General features: G+C 39.4%; 1 protein-coding gene across 4 annotated transcripts; it reads right to left on the reverse strand.

Moving 5' to 3' along the window:
- Positions 1-2,016: 2,016 nt before the first annotated feature.
- FKTN (fukutin) lies at positions 2,017-20,791 on the reverse strand. Of its 4 annotated transcripts, XM_035570098.2 has the most exons (10): positions 20,353-20,578; positions 19,134-19,193; positions 16,671-16,874; positions 14,320-14,597; positions 12,939-13,071; positions 11,212-11,341; positions 9,911-10,044; positions 7,691-7,818; positions 4,271-4,495; positions 2,017-4,144 (listed from the first exon to the last, which is right to left on the reverse strand). In XM_035570098.2, the coding sequence occupies exons 1-9, from the start codon at positions 20,455-20,457 to the stop codon at positions 4,282-4,284; spliced, it is 1,386 nt and encodes a 461-aa protein (XP_035425991.1). In that variant the 5' UTR covers positions 20,458-20,578; the 3' UTR covers positions 2,017-4,144; positions 4,271-4,281. The 4 variants fall into 4 exon arrangements, with proteins under 4 accessions (XP_035425991.1, XP_035425990.1, XP_035425992.1 ...); XM_035570097.1 differs by having other exon boundaries at positions 2,017-4,495; positions 20,353-20,791; XM_035570099.2 differs by having other exon boundaries at positions 2,017-4,495; positions 7,691-7,788; positions 20,353-20,605.
- Positions 20,792-20,815: the final 24 nt, after the last annotated feature.

Genomic DNA, 20,815 nt, shown 5'->3' on the forward strand with positions numbered 1-20,815 from the left:
CCTGCGTGGCAGAGCATTGCCTGTTCTGTGCAGGAATAACAGGATTGTTCAGCAGCCTCGGTCTGGCTCACACATCCTCTGGAAGAGCTATCTTGCATGGCTGTAGTAAATTATCTAGTTTTCAGGTGCTCAAGGTGGTGCACCTTCCTATTGTTTCCATTGTTCCCACAGTGGTATGGGGATTGCCTTCGCTATCATTCCCAGTGGGTGCTCAGCTCCAGAATCTGGTTCTAGAAATACCACTTCCTTAAGCTTACAGACAAACTATTATTTCAATTGTAATTCTGTAAAAGCAGAAAATTACTGAAAACTGCAACAGAATAATTGAAAACAGAAACTCACACCAACTGGATGAGAGGATTAACTACAATTAATCCTCAAATACAGTCAGTCTTGTCAGACATGTCTGATGTGTTCTTAGAGACCACCAAAGCCAAAGGCTTCACGCATTTACATGTGTAACACACTCCAATATTCTATACAAACGACCTCAATTTGTGTTCCTCCAATTTATATTTATCTCTTTCCAGTTGTGAAGAGAGCACATACATCCTTTCTTTTTTTGTAACCCCCTTTTGTGGATTTTGAAAATGCGTTAGAGATCCTTATGGCACCTTTTCTTCAAGCAACCCAATTTCTTCAAACTTTCCTTACAGTTACTCCAGAGCTTTCCTGAATAAGTTCTGCTACCTTTAATGAGTAAACATATGCAACATGCTTTGTTTGCTACATGAAGATGAAGGTGCTTTGCATATTTAGACCTTAAATACATGCATTTAAGAAAATACAGAAGTTGCCCTCCTGTTTGCATCATTTTTAAAGTGAAGGTGGTAATTTTGGAAGGCAGAACAGGTCTACAATTAAGAATGCATTTGGGATTAGGCAATTCAGGAGAAGCTAACAGGAAACAAATGCCTAAATCTGCGTGTTTCTTTGGGGAACAGTGTCAGCCTAACGGTGTGTGCCTTCCAACAGAACCAGTTCGGTAACGTTTACACCACTCCTGAGACACAGTCCTACAAGTAGGAAACCTGCAGGCAAATCACTATATGAAGCACGTCAGGAGACAAGCAAAAGTGCAATGTGTCTGTGTAATTGCAGGATCCATCTTTCTACAGACGGGCACCTGCTTAAATTTTTGTTTTGGATTTTGATTACCTATATTTTGAAGTCAATAAAAATGTAAATAGTGATATGCACAAACTTGGGCACTCCGTAGGTCAGTTTGACAGTCTCTGAGGAAGCAGTGTTTGTCATCTTGGCCGTCATATGGCACACACATGCTCAGCACTGGTGAATCTGATTCCAGCACCAGCCAATGCACTAGCAGACTAGCTCTGTTGCTGCTGAGATTTATCAGCAGAGCTACACATAACGTATTACTGGACTGAGAACAGCAACATAACTTCGTATTTCTCTGCTTCATCATGTGCTCAGTTATGGATACAATCTGGTATTTCATCTTGGAATCGTATGAGGCCAAAAATGTGTTCTGGTTTAATGAGAACCAACAAATGCTGCGGAACAGGTGCGTGCTATCCTTCTCAGTTCAATTTTCTGCTTGCGGTCTGCTGACTTGTTTTGCTTCTGATTTTCCGACTTCTCTTTCTGACATCAGAGAAAGTTCATATTTCATTCTGCTAACAAGCAAGGCAAATAAACCAAAATGTTTTCAACAGACAAAATAATGCCCACATGTATGGCTAATAAGCCGCAAGACTCTGCTAAACATGAAGACTCAATTTTATGCAATTTTGCATTCTTTTTTAAGTGAAAATCTGTTGGATGAAGGGGGCACTGGAAAGGGAACTTCAAAGCAGAATATTTTAAATACATCAGTGTTTTGAAAAACAGCTTTGTAATAGGAGCTGCAAGACTAGATGAATGATAATGAAGGTATAAAGTGCTCCTCTGTAAAACAGCTTCAACAATGAAGAAACTCCAATGCAAGTGGCATAAAAATGTCATGATAAAACACCATTACTAGCACACAGTAAATCATATCAGAACTCGGCATAGCTGACATCTCATCAAATTTATTAAAAAATAAAAGCTCAAGATTGATGTCCAATAAACAGTGTAAGAAACAGTTCAAAATTTCTGCCTCTGCATTATTTTGTAGTAACTACAATGAATGTGTTAAACGCCGCCCAAGATGACAAAACAAAGCATGAGACCACATCTTGAGTAGCAAACTAGACCCTCATTCCTTTAATCAGTGTTAAATATTCCTTTGTATCATCTGAAGAGAAAATATTTTAACTTGAATAACTTATATGCAGTCATAATCAAATATTTAAGACATCCTCTCTCTCAGGAACATGCATTTTTTCCATTACAAATTCTTTCCGCGTACAAAGTCAAAAATTTGACAGGACTGTAGTATTCTGATAGCATCTTTCCTTTCATTTTTAAAGATCTCTCACATTTGTAAAACTTGCAGGTTTATTGTACACTATTAAACAAAGAAGTTCATGACAACAGAGTTCCGAGCACTAAAACCATGAGGACATTGGCCTTTTCCATTTTAAGGAAAGAAATACAAAAAAAAATCTACCTGAGAAATTATCCCTCATGATGCGATGTTTATGTTTGAAAGTAAGTGGCAACAGCAGGATTTCATATCTCCTTCTTAATTAGGCAAAGTTACAGTACCACTTCAAGCCAGCACGATGGGTTTTGCCAGAAGCTGAATAATTTACTCCAGTGTCTCAGTGGCAGGAGAACTCTGGAACACAGAGGTCTGGCAGGGAAATGTGTGCAGCACACTCCAGGATGAGAACAGCAGGGAAGACCCAGAGTGCACCTGGAATGATACAGCCGTAAAACAGCCGCACGGCAGTGGCTATTTCATCTCTTCAGAACTGGGTGTATTTGAATACGCAGCTGAAAATTGCACATCAACAGAACGCAAACCACACACTCAACCTCCCCAGTAAAAATGTGGCACAGCTGCAACTCGTAGACAGCCCTTCTATGTTAGCAAGGAAAGAGTGGATACAGATTTGTTGCAAGAACACAGGAGAAATATTCAGTACCTTGACACTAGTTCAAAAGTATTCCCGGGTCTGTTAGTCGTAACTCACTGGTAACTCTAATGGTCTCGCCTTCCCTGCACAGCAGGGCTGGAACAAACCTGGACACATGATTTCATGTGAAAGCTATTATCCCCCTCCAAAATACTGAATAAGAGAGCTTATTTCATTGACCAAAAAGACAACCAGAAACAAGAGGAGAGAGTTGTCAGCCTTCCACTCCCTTCCCATCCAAAGCCTAATGTTATGCTAACACTTCACTTGCAATCATGCTATTGCAAATTTGACGGAGCAGTTGGTGTTTGTACACACTTCTGCTTACACTTAGAAAAAAGAGCTGTGATTCACAGGGATCTCAGTTCTGTGAGCCCACGCTAAACAGAAAAGTATCAAGACCCTCATTTCCATCTAATTGTAAGAAAGCAAGGATAGCTATGATCCTCTGAAATCTGCTCAACTCCTGTACAGAGAACACTAATTTGGATATCTAAACCAGGTAATCTGTTTTTTCAAGGCAAGCACCTCCCTGCAGCATACACCCTCATGTTCATAAAAAAAGAGAGAACAAAAGCAGGTAACATTCCCGGCCATTAAAACATTTCTTGTTATTGCATGCAGTGGTTAGTTCAACTATTACTGGAAGATCTCTGATGCGGACAGGGCTTTCAATTTCTTCATCCACTCACTTAATATTAGACCATTATCCCACAAATGTGAAGCAGGTAGGTCACACAGGTTCTGAACTGAAACATTCCACTCCAAGAGCAACCTGTTACACATCAGAGGGATACATGACTCTCAAATAAAATGCATTTAAGGTACTCATAAATAGGGTGTTTAAAAGTTGTAATTTCACAGGAGCACCTCAGAAAAACAAACAAACAAAAACAACAAGAACTTCTCCAGGATTTTTCCATCCCCTCCTTCTCTTGAGCTTGAGAAACGAACAGTCCCCAAGGTTTTGATGATCCCTGGGAAAGTCTAAGCTACTTGCCTACAGTTTTTATTTAAATAGTCAACTGCCCCATATGTTTACATCATTTTGTACATCTTTACTTTCAGCTTCCCTTCTCTTCAGTTCCCACATTCTGCCTTTAATCATGATGAACGTGAAAAAATCTGTTAAGCAAAAAATGGAAAACATCCCCTTGGGAAACTGATGAGAAGTTATAAAAGGAACGGATCTTGATGCTCTTGGGAGACAGGAAATTACAAAGTGACAGTTTCAAGGATATCAGACAGGTGATTAGTAGATCTGAATGACGTCGTCCCACTCATCGACAGGCCAGACACCGTTGTACTGCACGTTGGATGGTGAGCTCTTCCAGTCCCACATCTTGACAGGAACCTTCCAGTCTGGCCCGTAGTTGGCTTCAACATACTGAAGGGTTTCACAGGGAACGTGTACCTTGAGTTCTACAAATTCAGTCCAGCACAGAGTAAACTTTGGAAAGAGATACCTGCACCACGAAAGAACATGGTCACTAGCAGAAGACCGAAAAACACATCTAATTAAGTCCACACAGAAAGCAAACAACTACAGTGAGAAGTCAGGATACATTTATAGGTGTGTTGTTTTTTTTTTTCTTCTTATTTCATAGCTTCCGATCTATGAAGCATTATTTACTTACTGGACAGCAGTGTTATCAACAATAGCTGGTTAGTAAGCGTCATATATTCTTGGAGAAGAGCATTTCTAATTCTGTCGCTGTTTATTTCCATACTACTCTACCAACAAGAAATTACTTAGTCCCTGCCACTAGTATTCTGTCAAATAGTGTTCTACCAAACCCACCTAGTACGGTACCTGTTCATTTCTGTAGAAAATGGAAGCCCTACCTAGAAGTATACTGACACCACTGGAAATTCACAGGTAAATTTCAGTCTGATCAGAATGATATCCTAATGGAGCCCCGTGTCAGAGTCTGTATGTTAAACCAAAGCTTATACACTATTCCTGCAGAGGATCAACTCTGAAGTTAAATCTCAAATAGAAGAAAAGTGATCTAAAAACTCCTTCTCACAGGCTAAAAGGAATCACAAGCACTTAGCACTTTTGAAAGAGAAGAGAGTTAAAAGATTTGTGCATTTGCATGAATTAAAAATCCAGCAAGTTCCTCTAAGTATAAAGACAACTTTATTTCTAAGAGCTGAGCAAACAATTTCAGAAAATAAAACCTTGCTTTTATGTTTTAAATGGAGGTTTAAAAAAAAAGTGTAATTAAGCACCTTCGGATTCATATCCAGGGATTCCTGATTAGCTCTAAAGTAAACCAAAAAGAAAAAAAAAAAGCCAGCTACCAAAAGGAAAATAATGTAAATAAACATTATTAGTGGGTCTACACTCACCAAGTAACTCTTGTTAACCCAGGAAATCATTCACTTAAACAGAATTGCACTGGGTGTGCATAAGCAAAAGCTACCAGCAAACCAATGAAATAATATATCCTCCAAGGAGAGAACTCTGAGTAACCAATTTTAAGGAGAACGAACAGATAATTTAAATAAACTATCTAATCTTGAAAGTTAAGTCAGTTGGAAACTTCACCAAAATGATTACTTAAGTAAAATCAGATGTTTACGTTAATTGATGAAAAATATAACTTTCAGAGATGCTTCCCACCACTGGAATCCTTGCTCACTGTCCACCCATTCCAAGTAGCTCAGATAGGGCTACATACTCTTGTGCACACACACTGCTCACCTTTTTCTTCCATTTTCAGTCTCATCAATCTTTGGACACAAAAGCACTGAAAAGATTTTATCATTACACAAAGACCTCGATGTTAAGAAACTAAAAATTAATTTATTTTAAGGATTAAAGCATACAATATAGATCTGACTCACAGGATCAGTTTTTGTAAGTATGTATTCTCTGCTGAAGAATGAAATTGTCCAGCACAAATTTTGTACACTAAAAAAAAAATTCAACTGTTGTTACTTCTAGATAAAATTACAGAGTATGTATGAGTTTGCTTTTGTCTGCATTGTTGTGGAAGTATTTGTACACATGAAGATGCAAACCATACAGAGAGACTCATATGGTTTTGAAAGCAGCTTGCAAAGGAAACAGAACAAAATGACTAATGAAAAATATTTTCATGACTAAATGAGAAATACTTTCATTTTTCATACTTTTATTTAGCAAGATGTATAGAAAATGCCTGTTCAAATATTTAGCTTTTAAGAAAAATATTTCTTTTACTCTTCATTTGTTAACAACATAAACATCTTGGAAAGGAGCCTCCACCCTTTACCTGTGATGATCTAGTAGCAACCAATTTCTCTTCTGACATCATTTTATATGGTATCAGCAGGTGAGATTTTTTCAGAGCTACTGAAGTGGATTTAGGATTCAACACTACCAAATAATCACTTCTCTTTTGCCTGATATCCTGACTTTAACTTCCCTTAGAATTTTGAAAGGGCTTGAAGACTAAGCAAAACTGAGGGTCCTAAAGTCTGACACGGAAACTCAGTTTTGAATATCAGTTCTACTGGCAAAGAAATAAGTATTTCAATTTAGACACACCACAAGCACAGAGAAAAGAAAAGGAACTTACTGGTCCGCTTGACTCCTCAAAAATATATCACAGAAAATCCTCCATAATCCTGACTGGAAAAACAAATATTAAACCTGCTCTGGAGAACTATGAAACTGTTGCTGTATTCTAGGAAAACTACTCTGCAACATACCACATCTCCTATGTGGGAATATTCCAGTAACTCCTCCGTTAGTCTATTTATAGCTGCACCTTTTGACTCTGGTCATCAAAAATCTTCCCCAATCTTTGTTTATCATTTCAGAACAAAGGTAACTAAGGCATGGAGTCACACACTATCACTGTCTGTGTGACAGTGTTCACTACGTTCTTGTTAGCTAACTGAAAGCAAATGCAGTTCAGGAAGATAATGATATCCCATATAGGTCAACAAGGCTTTCAACTAGTCTGCAAGTGTCTCTGGGTTAAGGTGGGTGATGGAAAAAAAAAGAAACTAATTATGAAACCCTACATTCAGCTTGCTAAGCAGACTACAATGACGTTGTATGCATGTGCTGATTTAATACCTAAAAGAACGAAACAAGAAATACAGGATCCTATTTAAAATTGCATTTTCAAAATACGAACAAGGTCTGCAGTAGTCTTCTGCACTGCTGTCACAACATTACAGTCAACGAAGTATTCCAAATCATTACCACAACATCCAAAACAACGGGGTTTACTTTACTAGGACAGATGAGACTTTCTGGCATAACGTTCACCAAGGCAGATGCCTAAGGATTTGTTTTTTACTACAAAATAAGTTTGTACAACAAACAGTTTCAGAGACTTCTTTCTCATTTTAGCTCTTCATTTAACTTAGAGCTTGTCACATTCCAGATAGCATCTGCCTGATACACAACACGACAGCGCTGCTTTAGATTTCACAAGAGAACTGACATTTGACAAGCCGAGCACCTCTCTAGTAAGGCATAGTACTGTTCTCTTTCCACTTTTCTAGTCTCAAAGTGCAAAATCTCCACTGATTCTCCTCTGATAACTGTGACAAAGAGCACAGACTTTGCCAGACAACAGCACACAATACAAAATGCTAACACTAAGCCCTAACTTGTTCAATTTCTTTCCTATTAGAGGTACAAATCCAGTTCGTACTTAAATTTCTTGCCCGATTTTGCCTGAGTTCCTCCATTCCATATGTGGTCATCCTCTTCATAGAAGAAAAAAATATCAAGTTTCACATCATCTTCTCCCTGGAAAGAGAGTTCCAAACTGTCCTCCACCTACAAGACGAAAACACACTATATATATGCTCATAAAAACACAAAGCAACGTAGGTTTCGGAGAACAAATTTATTTTCATTAACGATGCAGTGACTCCCATCCTAACTGTAGAAAATACATTAACTGAACAATTTATTTTTGGTGCCTTGTGAAAACTACAAGTTTTCTGCACGTCAGTGGGATTGCCTTCTCTTTCCTCCCTCTAGCCCCAAAGCTCCAGCACCATCTCCTTGGCTTCTGCCACAACTCCAGCACAGAGCCATTTATGCAGGGATCGACTGTAAGTCATTCTGCCTAGGCAAGTAAGCCAAGACTCTTGCAGTTTTCCAGCAGGACACAGAAGGGCTGTGTGAAGAAAGACAAAAGTCTAAAGCAAACCATTTTCCATTTATATGCTTAAGGTAAAACAGATGAAAGTACAGAATGACGACCTTTCTTTGACAAAACATCTGCTCCTCTAATTGGAAAACACTTAAGCATAGCTCTGTCTGAAGAAAAGGTATTACAGTAAGGGTTTGAAATAAGAACTAAAAAAGTGCTTGTGTTGTGGGTTAACCCCAGTAGGCAGCAAAGCACCACACGGCTGCTCACTCTCTTCACCCCTTACTACCAGGGGACAGGGGAACAGGAAAGGAGTGGAAGGAAGAGCGAGAAAACTTGCAGGTCAAGATAAGGACATGAATGGGTAAAGCAAAAGCTGCAGATGCAAGCACATCAAAATAAGGAACTTGTTCACTACTTGCCACCAGCAGGCAGATATTCTGGCATTTCCAGGAAAGCAGGGCTTCATCATGCATAATGGTTACTTGGGAAGACAGATGCTGTAACTTTGAACATCCTTCCCCTCCTTCTTCTTTACCCCTGCTTTTGCATGGTACGGAATATCCCTCTGGTCAGTTTGGGCAAGCTGCCCAGGCTGTGTCCACTCCCCACTCCTCCTGCATCACCTCACTGGCAGGGCAGCACAAGAAACAGAAGAGGCCTTGATGCTGTACTAGCACTGATCAGCAATAGCTAAAACATGGGTGCATTATTAACGCTGTTTTGGTCACAAATCCAAAACATAGCACCATAACAGATACTAAGAAGAAAATTATTTCTATCCCAGCCAAAACTAGTACAGCTTGCCACACAAAACCGCAGTTAGTTGCAAGAATACCATCCACTTAGGACTACAACAGATCAACATTTACAGATGCATTTGCTTTGTGCCGTGAACAGAAAATGGCTTGCTTTAGATTCCCACTTTTCCTCACACAGCTCGTACAACAGCCTACCACAATTCAAGCAGGAACTGCTAATATCTGAGAGCACAATTTGTTAAAAGAATCTCACATAAAAGAGAGGAATAATACCAGTGAATAAACACATGACTAGTAAGTGTCTTTATTTAACACCTATGGTAACACCTTCTTCTATGATAAAACACTCACTAGCACCAGTAATGATAACTTCGACTGTGGCTGAACCTGTGATATGAATTCCTGTACTTCTGTTTCTCCATTCTACCTTCGTTCAGATTCCTCTCTGCAGCTTTGGAAAATATAAGTTAATAATGGACAAGCCCAGCATCAAGCGATCTTTCACTTTCTGCTATCTCTGCATGCAAGGCTGCACATAATCTCAGAGCTATCACTAATCCACCCCTATGATCGGGCCCGCCCAACATCAAAGATTAAATTCTACCTTAGTATCATAGAATTACTAAGGTTGGAAAAGACCTTCAGGATCATCTGGTCCAACTGTCACCCTGCCACCAAGATCACCCACTAAACCATGTCCCTAAGCACCAGGTCCAACCTTGATTCTTAAGATTCTCTAGCAGCACTGACACAGATTAGACCCCTCTAAAACTTACTAAAAATTGCTTCTGAGGTGAAATTCAGACTCTCCAAACAAGTCTGAAGCTAATAAGAAAGGGCTTTTCTCATACACTGTCCAAGAGAACACACAGAAATCAATGAGATTATATGCTTAGGTAAAATATTTCTGAGTAAAAGTCTGCATGAGATACCCACTTCTATCTAAATGAACTGTAGTACTCAAACCTACAGAAAGACACATGCAGCAAACTGTTCATTATCTATGTACCTTGCCAAATTTGTGCTTCAGTGGTAATCCTGCCTTCTGAAAGGCTGGAATGATATCTGCTTTGTAGTCCCTTATAAAGATCCCCAAATCCACATCTTTGCTGTAAGGAATGACATTGCACTGTCTGTACCAGCCTGAGGAGAGAAAAAATGAAAAAATGAATTAGTTAATTCAGAAATGTAAGAAATATATCACAAAACAAAATCAATATAACAATGACCAGTCTAAAGGTCATCGGCCTGAAATCCTTGAATGAGACCATAAACAAGAGTTTTTCTTTTCTCTAGTACCAAAGGAATCACACTGAAGAAAACATATACTTAAAGCACTTATGGCCAGCTCCTTCCTCCAGAAAGCCAGGAGTGAGAGAGAAAATATTAACTATTTAAAAGAGAAAATATCTTTGGTTTTCTAATTAAGGTGTCTTAAAGGAAAAATATATACTTTATCTGTGTCCATATCTAATCAGAAATGAACAGTTACAGGGCTGCAGCTGTGTTTTTAATTTTAAATTATTATTTTAAATAGTGTCTGAGATATTACTCTCTGAGATACTGAGATATTACATCTTTAAAACATTACTGCAGAACAGTAAGAGAAGAAGTGGATTATTCTTTTGTCTGTTTCACTTAAACAATTTTAATATCTAGAAAATGATATTCCCTAGGAATAAACAAATATAAGCTAATTGTGCACATATGTGAGTTTTCACAACCTATTTCAATAATGAAAGGATCATCACCAGAACAAGTTACTACTTTCAACCTCAACAGAATTCAAAACTTGCAGTGCCTACTCTAGTAGTTTAATCTTTTATTAAAAGAACATGTATTAAAATAAATAAATTAACGCAAAATATACTTTAAAAGTCAGTGATAAATGCTAAACTTCATGGGAAGAAAATCAGATGAGTCTACAAGGACATCAGAAAAATGTGCCCATCGTTGTATTTTCCATCCAGCAAGACAATAAACTGTAAGCCACATGACTTAGGGAACTGCTGATTACTTTCCAAGCAGTGATCAACACCATACATTTAACTGCTAACAACACTTAACACTTCACTTGAAATATACCCAGCATCTCCAAGGCTCAGGCCTTTAAAGAAAAATCATTTGGTCAGGAGCAAAAAGGCCTTATTTTAATACAGCTAATGTGGAACCCCTGCCTCACACTACACAGATATCACCCTCCAGCCCAGCACATTTAGCTGCTAACCTCAGCTGACAACCACAAACAGAGTTGCAAAAGCAACAGAGGATACAGTGTTTAAAATTTCAGATTAATTAAAACAGTTTTACCTAGGCAAGTTCCACTGCTCAACCAGAACTTTACTCCCAGGTTATTCAGTGTCAGAGCAGCCAGATGGAGCAAGGATTTTGCTCTTTTTCTAAATTCCACGGCATCAACAGAGGCATCATCAGGATACAGCTGGAAGGCAAAGGTAAGCTACTGTGAGATCAAACTTGTCCCTTCATTTTCTGGTGTCCTAAGAAAAAATGACCTTTAAAAATGTATTTAAGTGATATCTGGGCATTATCTGTTCTCACACACAGAGTCCAGTTTGAGAACATGCACTGGAATGACAAGTTAAATTTAAACTCTGAAATGTCAATATTCATTTTTTCCAACCTAGCAGAATGTAAGGTCAGGGTAAAATAGAAAATGACTATATATATTAGACAGTATTGGCAACAATATGCGTGAATCTTAGCTCTGCTCACACCGAAGTCAATACCCACAGTTCAGGGGAAAGCAAGGACAGAATCAGATTTACTTGGGGCATATTACAAGTTTATTTGGCGCCACCAAGTGTTACTACTGTATATTGACAACTTCTGACATGAAACACTAGTAACGCAAAGAGAAAGAAAGTAATGTCTATCTTCCAACTGCAACTGTGGTAGCACCTTCTGTAATGCAAAGCCAAGAAGAGCATGGCAGTCCAGGTGAACGTTCACAAATCAGACATATGAACAATGGACTGACCACTCAACTTCACAATCGATTTCACTAGGAGCTCCTGGGCCACACGTGAACACTTTTCAAAACAGATGCCAGTTGCTTATTTCAGTACTAAAGCTCCAGCAAATTTCAATATACCTTCTAAAGTGCATTTTCTATACCTGGAGCAACTACTGCCTCAAGGTTTCGGAGTGGAAGAGGAGCATGTTCACAATTTCTGTCCTTTTTACAAGGGAAGTGACAACACATGGTTACCCTTCTGTAAACCTTCCTGCTATACATACGTATGGGGAGCTACAGCCTACTAAACTGAACAAGGACAGCTCTCATGCAGAGAGACCAAAGGAGAAGTCCCTTCTCTGAGATCTTAAACATCTCAATAATGGAACTTCCAGTGTCCTCTTTTTTCCCTTTCTGCAAAATTGGAGATCACTCAAATTCAGAGACCTGACCCTGACTCCACCTTCTTAACTGTGGTAACTCCTGAAACTTTGTATCTCAGTCCTTGTCAAGCTAAAATGACAAACTACCCCTACTCCAGCAGGAAGTTTTTCATCCTCTCCTAAATGAGGTATCAGTGTTCTAAAGATAATGCTCTAAACAATGATGAAAACATTAGCTTACATGATCAAAAAAGCAATGAGAAAAACTGAAGTGTATGGTTTAAATGAATATGAAAGCAAATATTATTCAGAACTCTGAGAAATGCCATAAGTAAAATTTTTGACTATGAAGATACACAAGATCTCATGAAATCTGTTTAACAATAAGAATGTGAGAGAATTACAGACATGTTGGTTACCTCACCTTTTCGTAGTTTTGGAAAACGGAAAACGGAAAAAAAATGCACTCATCAAATCAAAAAGAAAGACCATGATTCTTCAGTTAAAGTTTTAGTTTTATTACCTTTTACTAAATTCTGTTGAGTCTCAGAGTCTGCATTTAGCTTTATCTAAGTGAACGATTACTTGTGTTTTATTTAAAAGGAACTGTTCTTGTAGGCTTGGGTAAATCAATGAAAATGTACGTTACATCTCAGGGACACCACCTGATTACCACTAACCTGAAAGAAAGCCCGAGCTTCTCTGTACCTACATTCAAGAAATCTAGAGTGTGTCATCTCCTCTAGAAAACTGGACGGATTTTTTGGAATTTGAATTTTTAAGTCATCAATGGAAACAAGCAAGAGTTCAGGCCTGCATGGAAAGAAAGATGAAAAGTTACCCCATTCAACTCTTTTACAAACTATAAGTCACTTTGTCCTCTAGCTCTGGTCAAAAACTTGTTACATATTACTGCCGGTGATTCCTCCATCCAAATATACCCAAAACTGATTATGATAGCAGAGCAACAAAAGCTTTAATATTCCCCCCACACCCTTCCAAATTTTGTTTAAAAATAAATTCTATCCCAGTAAGTCCATACTTAGATTTTCAGATCAGTGGTTCCATTATTGACTTGTGACTTACACTAAATCTGTTTAGTTTGTTGTTCAGTACATTTGAAAATTCAGGTTGTTTGTTTGTTTGTCTAATACAAGATACACTTCAAGAATCAAATTTCCACCTGTACTTGGAGGCTATTTGCCTTTAAAATTTAAGATCTGTTCAGCCTTCACAATGAATGAAACGTCAGAGTTAACACCTTACATGGTCATTTTTAAATGTTTAGGAACATAGTTGGTATAGATTCCGTATTTTAAAAGGAAGAGCACTCTCAGCTTTAAAGAAGAAAACATAAGTAACTTACTTTGACCTGTGAAGTGTCTGGATGTTCTACCGTGACACATACACATACCATATAGGAACACTGTTCTCAAAACATAGTGGTATGTGCTTGGCTTTGAAAACAGTGAAGATTTGCCATGATCTGTATTTCCTGAAATATTGCTACTGAAAGTGCTGTAGGAAAAGGCATACATTTACAGTAACCTTTACTGATGAGATGCAAAGTTTAAGCGTAAGACTGGGGACAAATAATACCACCAATTCAAACATGTATGCAAGTCAGGAGTCAACTCGGAACTTCACGAGCATGGGTTAGGTGCAGTAGTTGGTACTTGTCTCTGTGGTACAAATCATTTCTGTTTACTCATGTTCTTTAGACTACAACTAAGCAGATTTGTGTTGCCTCTGCTTTTCTACTGATGCTCAATATCTGTATTCTACTTTAGGACATGTATGTTTCTAGTAAGAACACCAAGTATGTACGATCCATTACTACATCTCTTGCCACTTGAACTTTCCCTCTCATTTTTCATTTATAAATGGTGGAAATCTCTTGTATGAGTAGCCTGAATTGGATTTTCCTTCATAAATTTAATCTACCTGCACTTAGAGAGCTGAATTATTCATGTGCTAAATTTCATGACCTAACTTTAGAAAAGAGAGTAACTTTATATATACAGGATAAACAAATTATTTTGGAAGTGCTTTTTTCCTCACTTTTCATACGCTCCAGGGTAGCGACCAAAGTGGAGTTTCCGGAAAGGCACAAACTTTCTGTCCATATGCTGCTTGAGCCTCAGGGGGCCATGCCAGAGGTAATTACCGCTCCTCTCGTAGAAGACCACCAGGTGAATCGCATGAGACGCCAGTTTAAAAATGTAGTGCAAAGGAATTTCAGTCCCGGACAGGTCATCCATACCATCCAAGCGGGGGTCCTTGTTTAGAACTTTTAGCCATTGGAACCCCATTTTCTCAGCAGTTCTAAAAAGTCCCCCCTAAAAATAAGAGAGAGACAGAAAGAGAGAAAGAAGCTAAAGAGAAGAGAAACCCAAATGGAATGCTAAATGCTTATTATTAGCTGACATTACTCCCAATTTTCATTTTCTAATCAGATTTACGCATCGATTACTTATAAGACCTTAAAGATTAAGAACCATAACTAATTCCAAACACCGTATTGCCTTTTCTTAAATTTTGTTCATCAAATGATCAATAAAACAACAAACTAATTGCTGCAATCTTTTTCTCAGTATGTTGTGCTGACTTTTTGTAGCATCAACAAAATAACGCTTTCCTGAAACTCTACCTGTATAATATGAAGAATAATCCAAAATCTTTACCATAATTAAAAGCTATTTTCAATATTCTAAGAAAACCATTCACATGAAGACTGCTATCAACAAATTTCAGAATTCTTAATATATGAATGGTAAACCACTGACTCAGATCCTCACACTTATTACCAGAGTTTCCACTACTCCGCGGCTCTGCTGAAGATTTCAAAGCCATGAGGATTGCAGTCTTTATGTTTTGGGATATTCTGTCCTAAAGAAAAGATCTGCTATATTCAACCTTAATCAGAACTTCTTTCATTTCTCTTTCTGCCTGCTTTGACCTGGCTACACAGCAAATTCCTCTAAAAAAGAGGAATAAATTCCCTTGCAGAGTAAAACACACTCTCTGCCACAATACCTGTTCTTTGTAGCTCACATTTTACATCTTTGAATCCAAACTCAAGTTCCATGCTTGTTCTAAGTTTGCTCCTTCCGAGAGCAGACTTCTCTGCACTTTCAGATTGTTCTCTCAAGGTAGGCTTGTGCTGAACTTGGTGTTCCCAAGGCCTTGACTAATGATACCACTAATCCAAAAATGATTACTGGAAAATCTTATTTTGCAATGCATACGAATATTTGTCTAAATCTCACCAAACAACTAACACTACACCAGGTAATAGGCTTTCCCATTTTCACACAAAAAAGGGATGAAATTCTGGCTGATAAGAACCTATCAGTATCTAAAGACCCTTTCAATTACCCACCTTGAAGTGTTTTATATAGGTGTATAAAACATACATCTCTCTGAATGCTATAGACACAAACAATATGCAACGTAGGAATGTGAAAGTGAAGTTGTATTAGTGTTCTGTCACACAACCTTATTCTCAGTTCCTTTAATTCCTTAACTGCTGTGGGTAAAATAACGGCCCAATCAAATACAGGGTGCCACCACTCTTCACTTGGGTAGGACTGCTTCAGTGAAACAGCTGTAGACCATTTTAATGTTTCTTGATGGGGATGGGAACAGGGATGCAAGTGAGGAAGGGAAAAGAACAAAGCTGTTTATTATTGGCATCTCTAGTCTGTATAAATTAATCTAGTACGTATTTCCAGATGACACTTGGCTGATAAAACGATCTTGGTTTCCATTTTGTCCTTCATCACTTACTACACCTCTATTTTTAATACATCCATTTAAAAATCTCAAGCTACAGAAGAGCAGAGGTGCCACTACACTAAGTGACAAAATAAAATGGTACAGGGATGTACTAAAAGAAATGTAAGACAGCACATTATAATAATCTTCCCAGCCTTGTCACATCAATACCTGTATTTTCTTCTTGACAGATCCCCAAATTCAAGATTGACTACGGCTGTACCCACATCACAGCCTTAAATACTCCATTTTACAAGAACAAACTCTTTTTCCTTTTTTGGGGGTGGCATGTTATTAAAAGTGCTTATGAATATTGCAGGCGGCTTCTAAAAAACTTTCAGTTATTTGAAAGGACTCTTAATATATCCATCTTCAAATCACTTCTCTGACTTCCCTGACAAAGAGTCAGGGTTGCCACTCTCTTTCAACATCTCCTGTGTTTCTAAAACCACACAGGCTAATGCCTGAATACCTTTCACTTCAAAAAAAGTTTCTTTTACCAATACCCTTACAAGATTTCCACACAATGAATTCAGAGGCCTTAATACAAACATGTAAACATCGTGTCACAAAATCCTAGAATAGTTCAATGCATTAAAATACGCAATATGAACTAAAGAAGAAAACACACTTACTTCATGTTTCCATGTTTTGTCCAGTAGTGCAAACGTTGTGAAGTCTCTTGGAACACAGAAGTACTTGCATTCTGGACTAGGGCCATCAGAAGAACTTCTGATCTGTTCAATGTCTTTATCAACAAGTCCCAGAATTAAAGGATCAATCAAATACACTGGTATATTGTGACTGGATATTAAGGATAGGAATTTCCTAACCACATGCTGTGATAGAGGAGAAAACCAGAAGTTAGAAATATCATGTTTTAGTGTACAGAAGTTAATACATTAAAACCCTTGACAATTTTTAGAAAGAAACCTTATCTCCCATATCTCCCAATACATTTTCTGAGTGTGTGCTTTACTTCTATAAACAAATGTGGAAATGGAAACTTCCTCTTTCAGAAGGTAACAGTCTGCTCTCAGCCTTTCCATGTCTCTAAGACAATAGGAAAAATCTTTCAGATTCAATTAGAACTTGTGTACAAAGTGCGACTCAGTGAGAAGTTAGGAAGTGAGCACTGAAGACTTAACCAGTCTTTGGATATGCAGGGCACTCAACCATGGCAACACTGCAAAACGAGGTAAAAGCTGTACCAGCAAGGTCCTGTGCCTGCTGAGAGGATTTATTAACTTGACTCTGAGAAGAATTTTGATCAATTACATTTAAATATCCATGGCATATGGAAGATGTACAGCAATCACAGCTGCCCTATTATTAAAAATGTAGATGAGCTATTTAACAGCAATAGTTAAATTTAATGACTGAAAGTAGAGTTCTAATCAGGAAAAAAAAATGGTTAGAACACCACTGTCAGGCATTATGTCTTCAGGTTTCTAGATGAGGCATGATAAGGGAAAACAGTGGCTGGCTGTCCAAGCTACTAGCCCAGCAAATTGACCCTGGTCTTCTAACTCACGCTGTAACCTTCTCCCAGTCAAACTCCTGAGTCTGTTCAACCAGATTCTGCATGCCAACTCCCAATTCTGGTACAGGGCTTTGGCTTCATAGAGGTGCAAAAACATGAGGGAAGACAGAATGTTGATCAACAAACAGAACCTAGACAGCAGCACTACATGTGCTTTACAAGCAGATACAAGGCCACCCTCTCAGTGATTTCAGCTACATGGACCTGAAAGATAAGTGATGTGCTAGCATTATTTCTATAGTTAGAACAAACAGATCAGACCAATAAACAAGAAGCAAATCTGTGCAGAAGATCTACTTTTTTCTTGTCAGTTCTCCATGGGAACAGGTGCTTCTAGCTGTAATTTAAATAATCAGTAGAAGGGGATGGTCGTGATGTCAAGCAGGAACTCATTCACATAGAGTACTTTGGACTCTAAAGGAAGACACTCTAAAGAAAACAATAGGGCCCTGGCAGGACCATGGACCATTCTGCTTTCTTACTAATAATCCTGTAAATACCACATTAAAGCTAATGAGAACTCTGCCCAAAGAGTGGCAGACTGGAAGCCCACTGTGACTATGTCACCTAATACCACGTAGGTAGTTCCAAAAAGGAAGCCACTCCAAGAACACAGAGACATTCCTGGCACTAGCAAGCAGTCCACAGAGCAGCTGGTTTGGAATATTCCCAAGTACAGCTCTTAACTAGAGCTCCTTTCCTCCGGCTCAGCAGAAACAAGGCATTCAAATGGCTGTTTTGCTAACTAGCAACATTATCATATTGCATCCAAAGCAAAGGGCAACCAGCTCCCAGCACTCTGTTCTCCCCAGCCACCTGGGCTATTCTTGCAGGGGGAGATCTGTTAACAAAAGACTTCTGTGAAAGTGGTTCCAAACAAACGCTAAGTATAAAACCACAACAGAACTTTTGATTTCACGAGGCCAAGATGAAGATTTGGTTGCACTGAATCCTGTAAGCCTTACATAAGGGATAACAAAAACATTCTATTTTGAGTATGTAATGGCACTTGTAACACTGTTGCTGAATGGTGGAATAAGACAACTAGTGAATGCTGAAATGTAAGGTTTTCCTGCTTGCAAAGAGCTTTACAACCCGGGATAACCATGGAACCTGAAACACTTAGCAGCAGGTTAAGGAAGTGCAGCAAGCAAAGAAGTTTTCTGTGACATGAGACCTGCAGCTTGTTCTTTTACCATGATACAATCAAACAAGCTGGAAGTCCAAAAGGCAATCTTTTCAATACTCAGTCTGAAAGAATACAAAAGCCTGGATCAAAACTTCAGTATCTGAAAGAACAACATTTGCTTCTTAAAAATGTAAGCAACACTTCTAAGGACTGTACAGCGAGAGCTGTAACACTGGCTCAGCTGCCTCACTGTTCAGCTTAAGTTTCAAAACACTTCACAACTTTACTCAGTGAGGGAAGTATGGTTTAGTCCTTAATGCTAAAAAGCTCCAGTGAAGGGCCAAGAGAACTGGACACTGAGTTTGCAAATTTGTACAAGTTCTCTGAGACTTGCAAAAGAACCACGTGAGTCAATGATGTACATACCCATCTAGTGCTGTCTTGGCCTGATTGGCTTCCTCTGACTTTTGAAAAAAATGCTCCATTCTATCAAAAACAAATAAGAGGGGGAAAAAAAAGTAAATTTCAGCCGAACAGCTTTGTATGATTTCTTAACAGGACTTTCGAGAGTTTTTATCCAGCTAGCACTTTATAATCGTGGTTATGGCTATGGTCACCTAACTACAGTACTGAACGTGAAATCATAACCTAGTACTCTGGCTTAGTATATTTAGAAGGACAACATAAGCCTTAGGGACTTACATATATGCAAGGATTGCATGACCAGGTCTCTGGTTTCTAATTCAATCTGCCAATAAGTATAAAATAGCACGATGACAAACACAAAGACAAATACCACTGCAGAAAAGGCAGCAGGAGCATGCCTCAGTGTTTCCAGGTGCAATCCTAGAGAATTAAATTTGAAAGAGAGCACATTTGTATCATAAAGTCAAGTCAGTTAGTGGCTCAGCTTTTGGCTTTCAGAAAGCATGAAGAATTTACCACCCAGGAGTCTTGTTGTTCACAATCAGAAGCTAAGACGGAAGGTAAAGGTTGTTTACCATCTAGTACTAAGACTGCCTGAATTTATTAAGAATGCCCTCCCCCCAAAAAGAAAAGAAGTCAGAAAACATGATACCTGTATGGCTCTTCTGTAAAAATAATATGAAAGCATCCTGTTGAAAGGATTACTTTTGTTGAATCTGAAACTGTAAGCTATGAAGCCACCAAGAAAAAGATGTTTAATTTTTAATAACATTTAATATTTTCTCTATCACTGAAAATGAGGTACATATTCACTCGGATAAATACTCTGAGTGGTACGAAAACAGGAGTTCATCCCTAACATCTAGAGAAGTGTAAACACTGAATCGCAGAGCACTAAGATGACTGCAGAAAAAGGATACGTTACTTTATAAAAATACCACTACTGAAAAACGTTCAAGGAGTAAATGCTGGCTTCGGTGTCGCTCCAGAAAAGCCCTACAGACAGCATGTACGTTTCGACTTGAGGGCTGACAAATTCCACTTGACAACAACCACAGGAGAATCCCATGAGGAAGGTCTGTGCCTACTGCGGGTCTCGGTGTCCCACACCCCCGACCGGGAGCGCCGGGCAGCACCCCATTTCGGCCCTACACACGAGCCTGGTGTCACCCCCACCACCCCGCAGCCTTCGGGGCCGCGCAGGGGGCAGGCCTTTTACCTTGTGCGCCAGGTAGGACCTGTAGTAGTAGAGCTGGAAGAGGAGGAACACCAGGCTGCTCAGGGTGAGCAGCGCCAGCACCGCGTTCTTGTTGATCTTCTGCATCGGAGCCGGGGCGCACGCCGCCGCCAGGCAGCGCCGCGACTCGCATCTCCCCGGGGCGCAGCCCAGCGGGGACCGAACCGGGCCGGGCCTTACCGAGGGGAACGGAACCGAGCCGGCCCAAGCCGCCCTTCCGTGCGGCTGCCCTGCAGGAGGCGCAAGGCGCATGCGCTGGGGCTGAGGAGAGGCGAAGCGGCCGCCGCCGCCGCCCGCCCCCGTCATGGCCGTCCCGGTGCCGGGGCGGGCTGTGCGTCTCACGGCGTGCCCGCTGTGGTGCCCCGGGCCGCCACACGGGGCTGGAAGCGCCCGTCGGGGTGTGCTCGAGTGTGGTGGGGGGTGAAGTGGTGCTAAGGGTCGGTGT

This window comes from Cygnus atratus, chromosome Z, assembly GCF_013377495.2.
Source record: "Cygnus atratus isolate AKBS03 ecotype Queensland, Australia chromosome Z, CAtr_DNAZoo_HiC_assembly, whole genome shotgun sequence".
NCBI classification, from domain to species: Eukaryota; Metazoa; Chordata; class Aves; order Anseriformes; family Anatidae; genus Cygnus; species Cygnus atratus.

What these genes read in the sequence shown, in the direction of transcription:
- FKTN (XM_035570097.1), bottom strand. Translation starts at nt 20,676, where the DNA reads ATGACGGGGGCGGGCGGCGGCGGCGGCCGCTTCGCCTCTCCTCAGCCC. An exon ending in GCCAAGACAGCACTAGATGG is followed by an intron (nt 16,875 to 19,133) that starts GTATGTACATCA and finishes CCTCTATCACAG; the next exon opens with CATGTGGTTAGGAAATTCCT. An exon ending in TGAAGCACAAATTTGGCAAG is followed by an intron (nt 7,819 to 9,910) that starts GTACATAGATAA and finishes TTCGTCTTGTAG; the next exon opens with GTGGAGGACAGTTTGGAACT.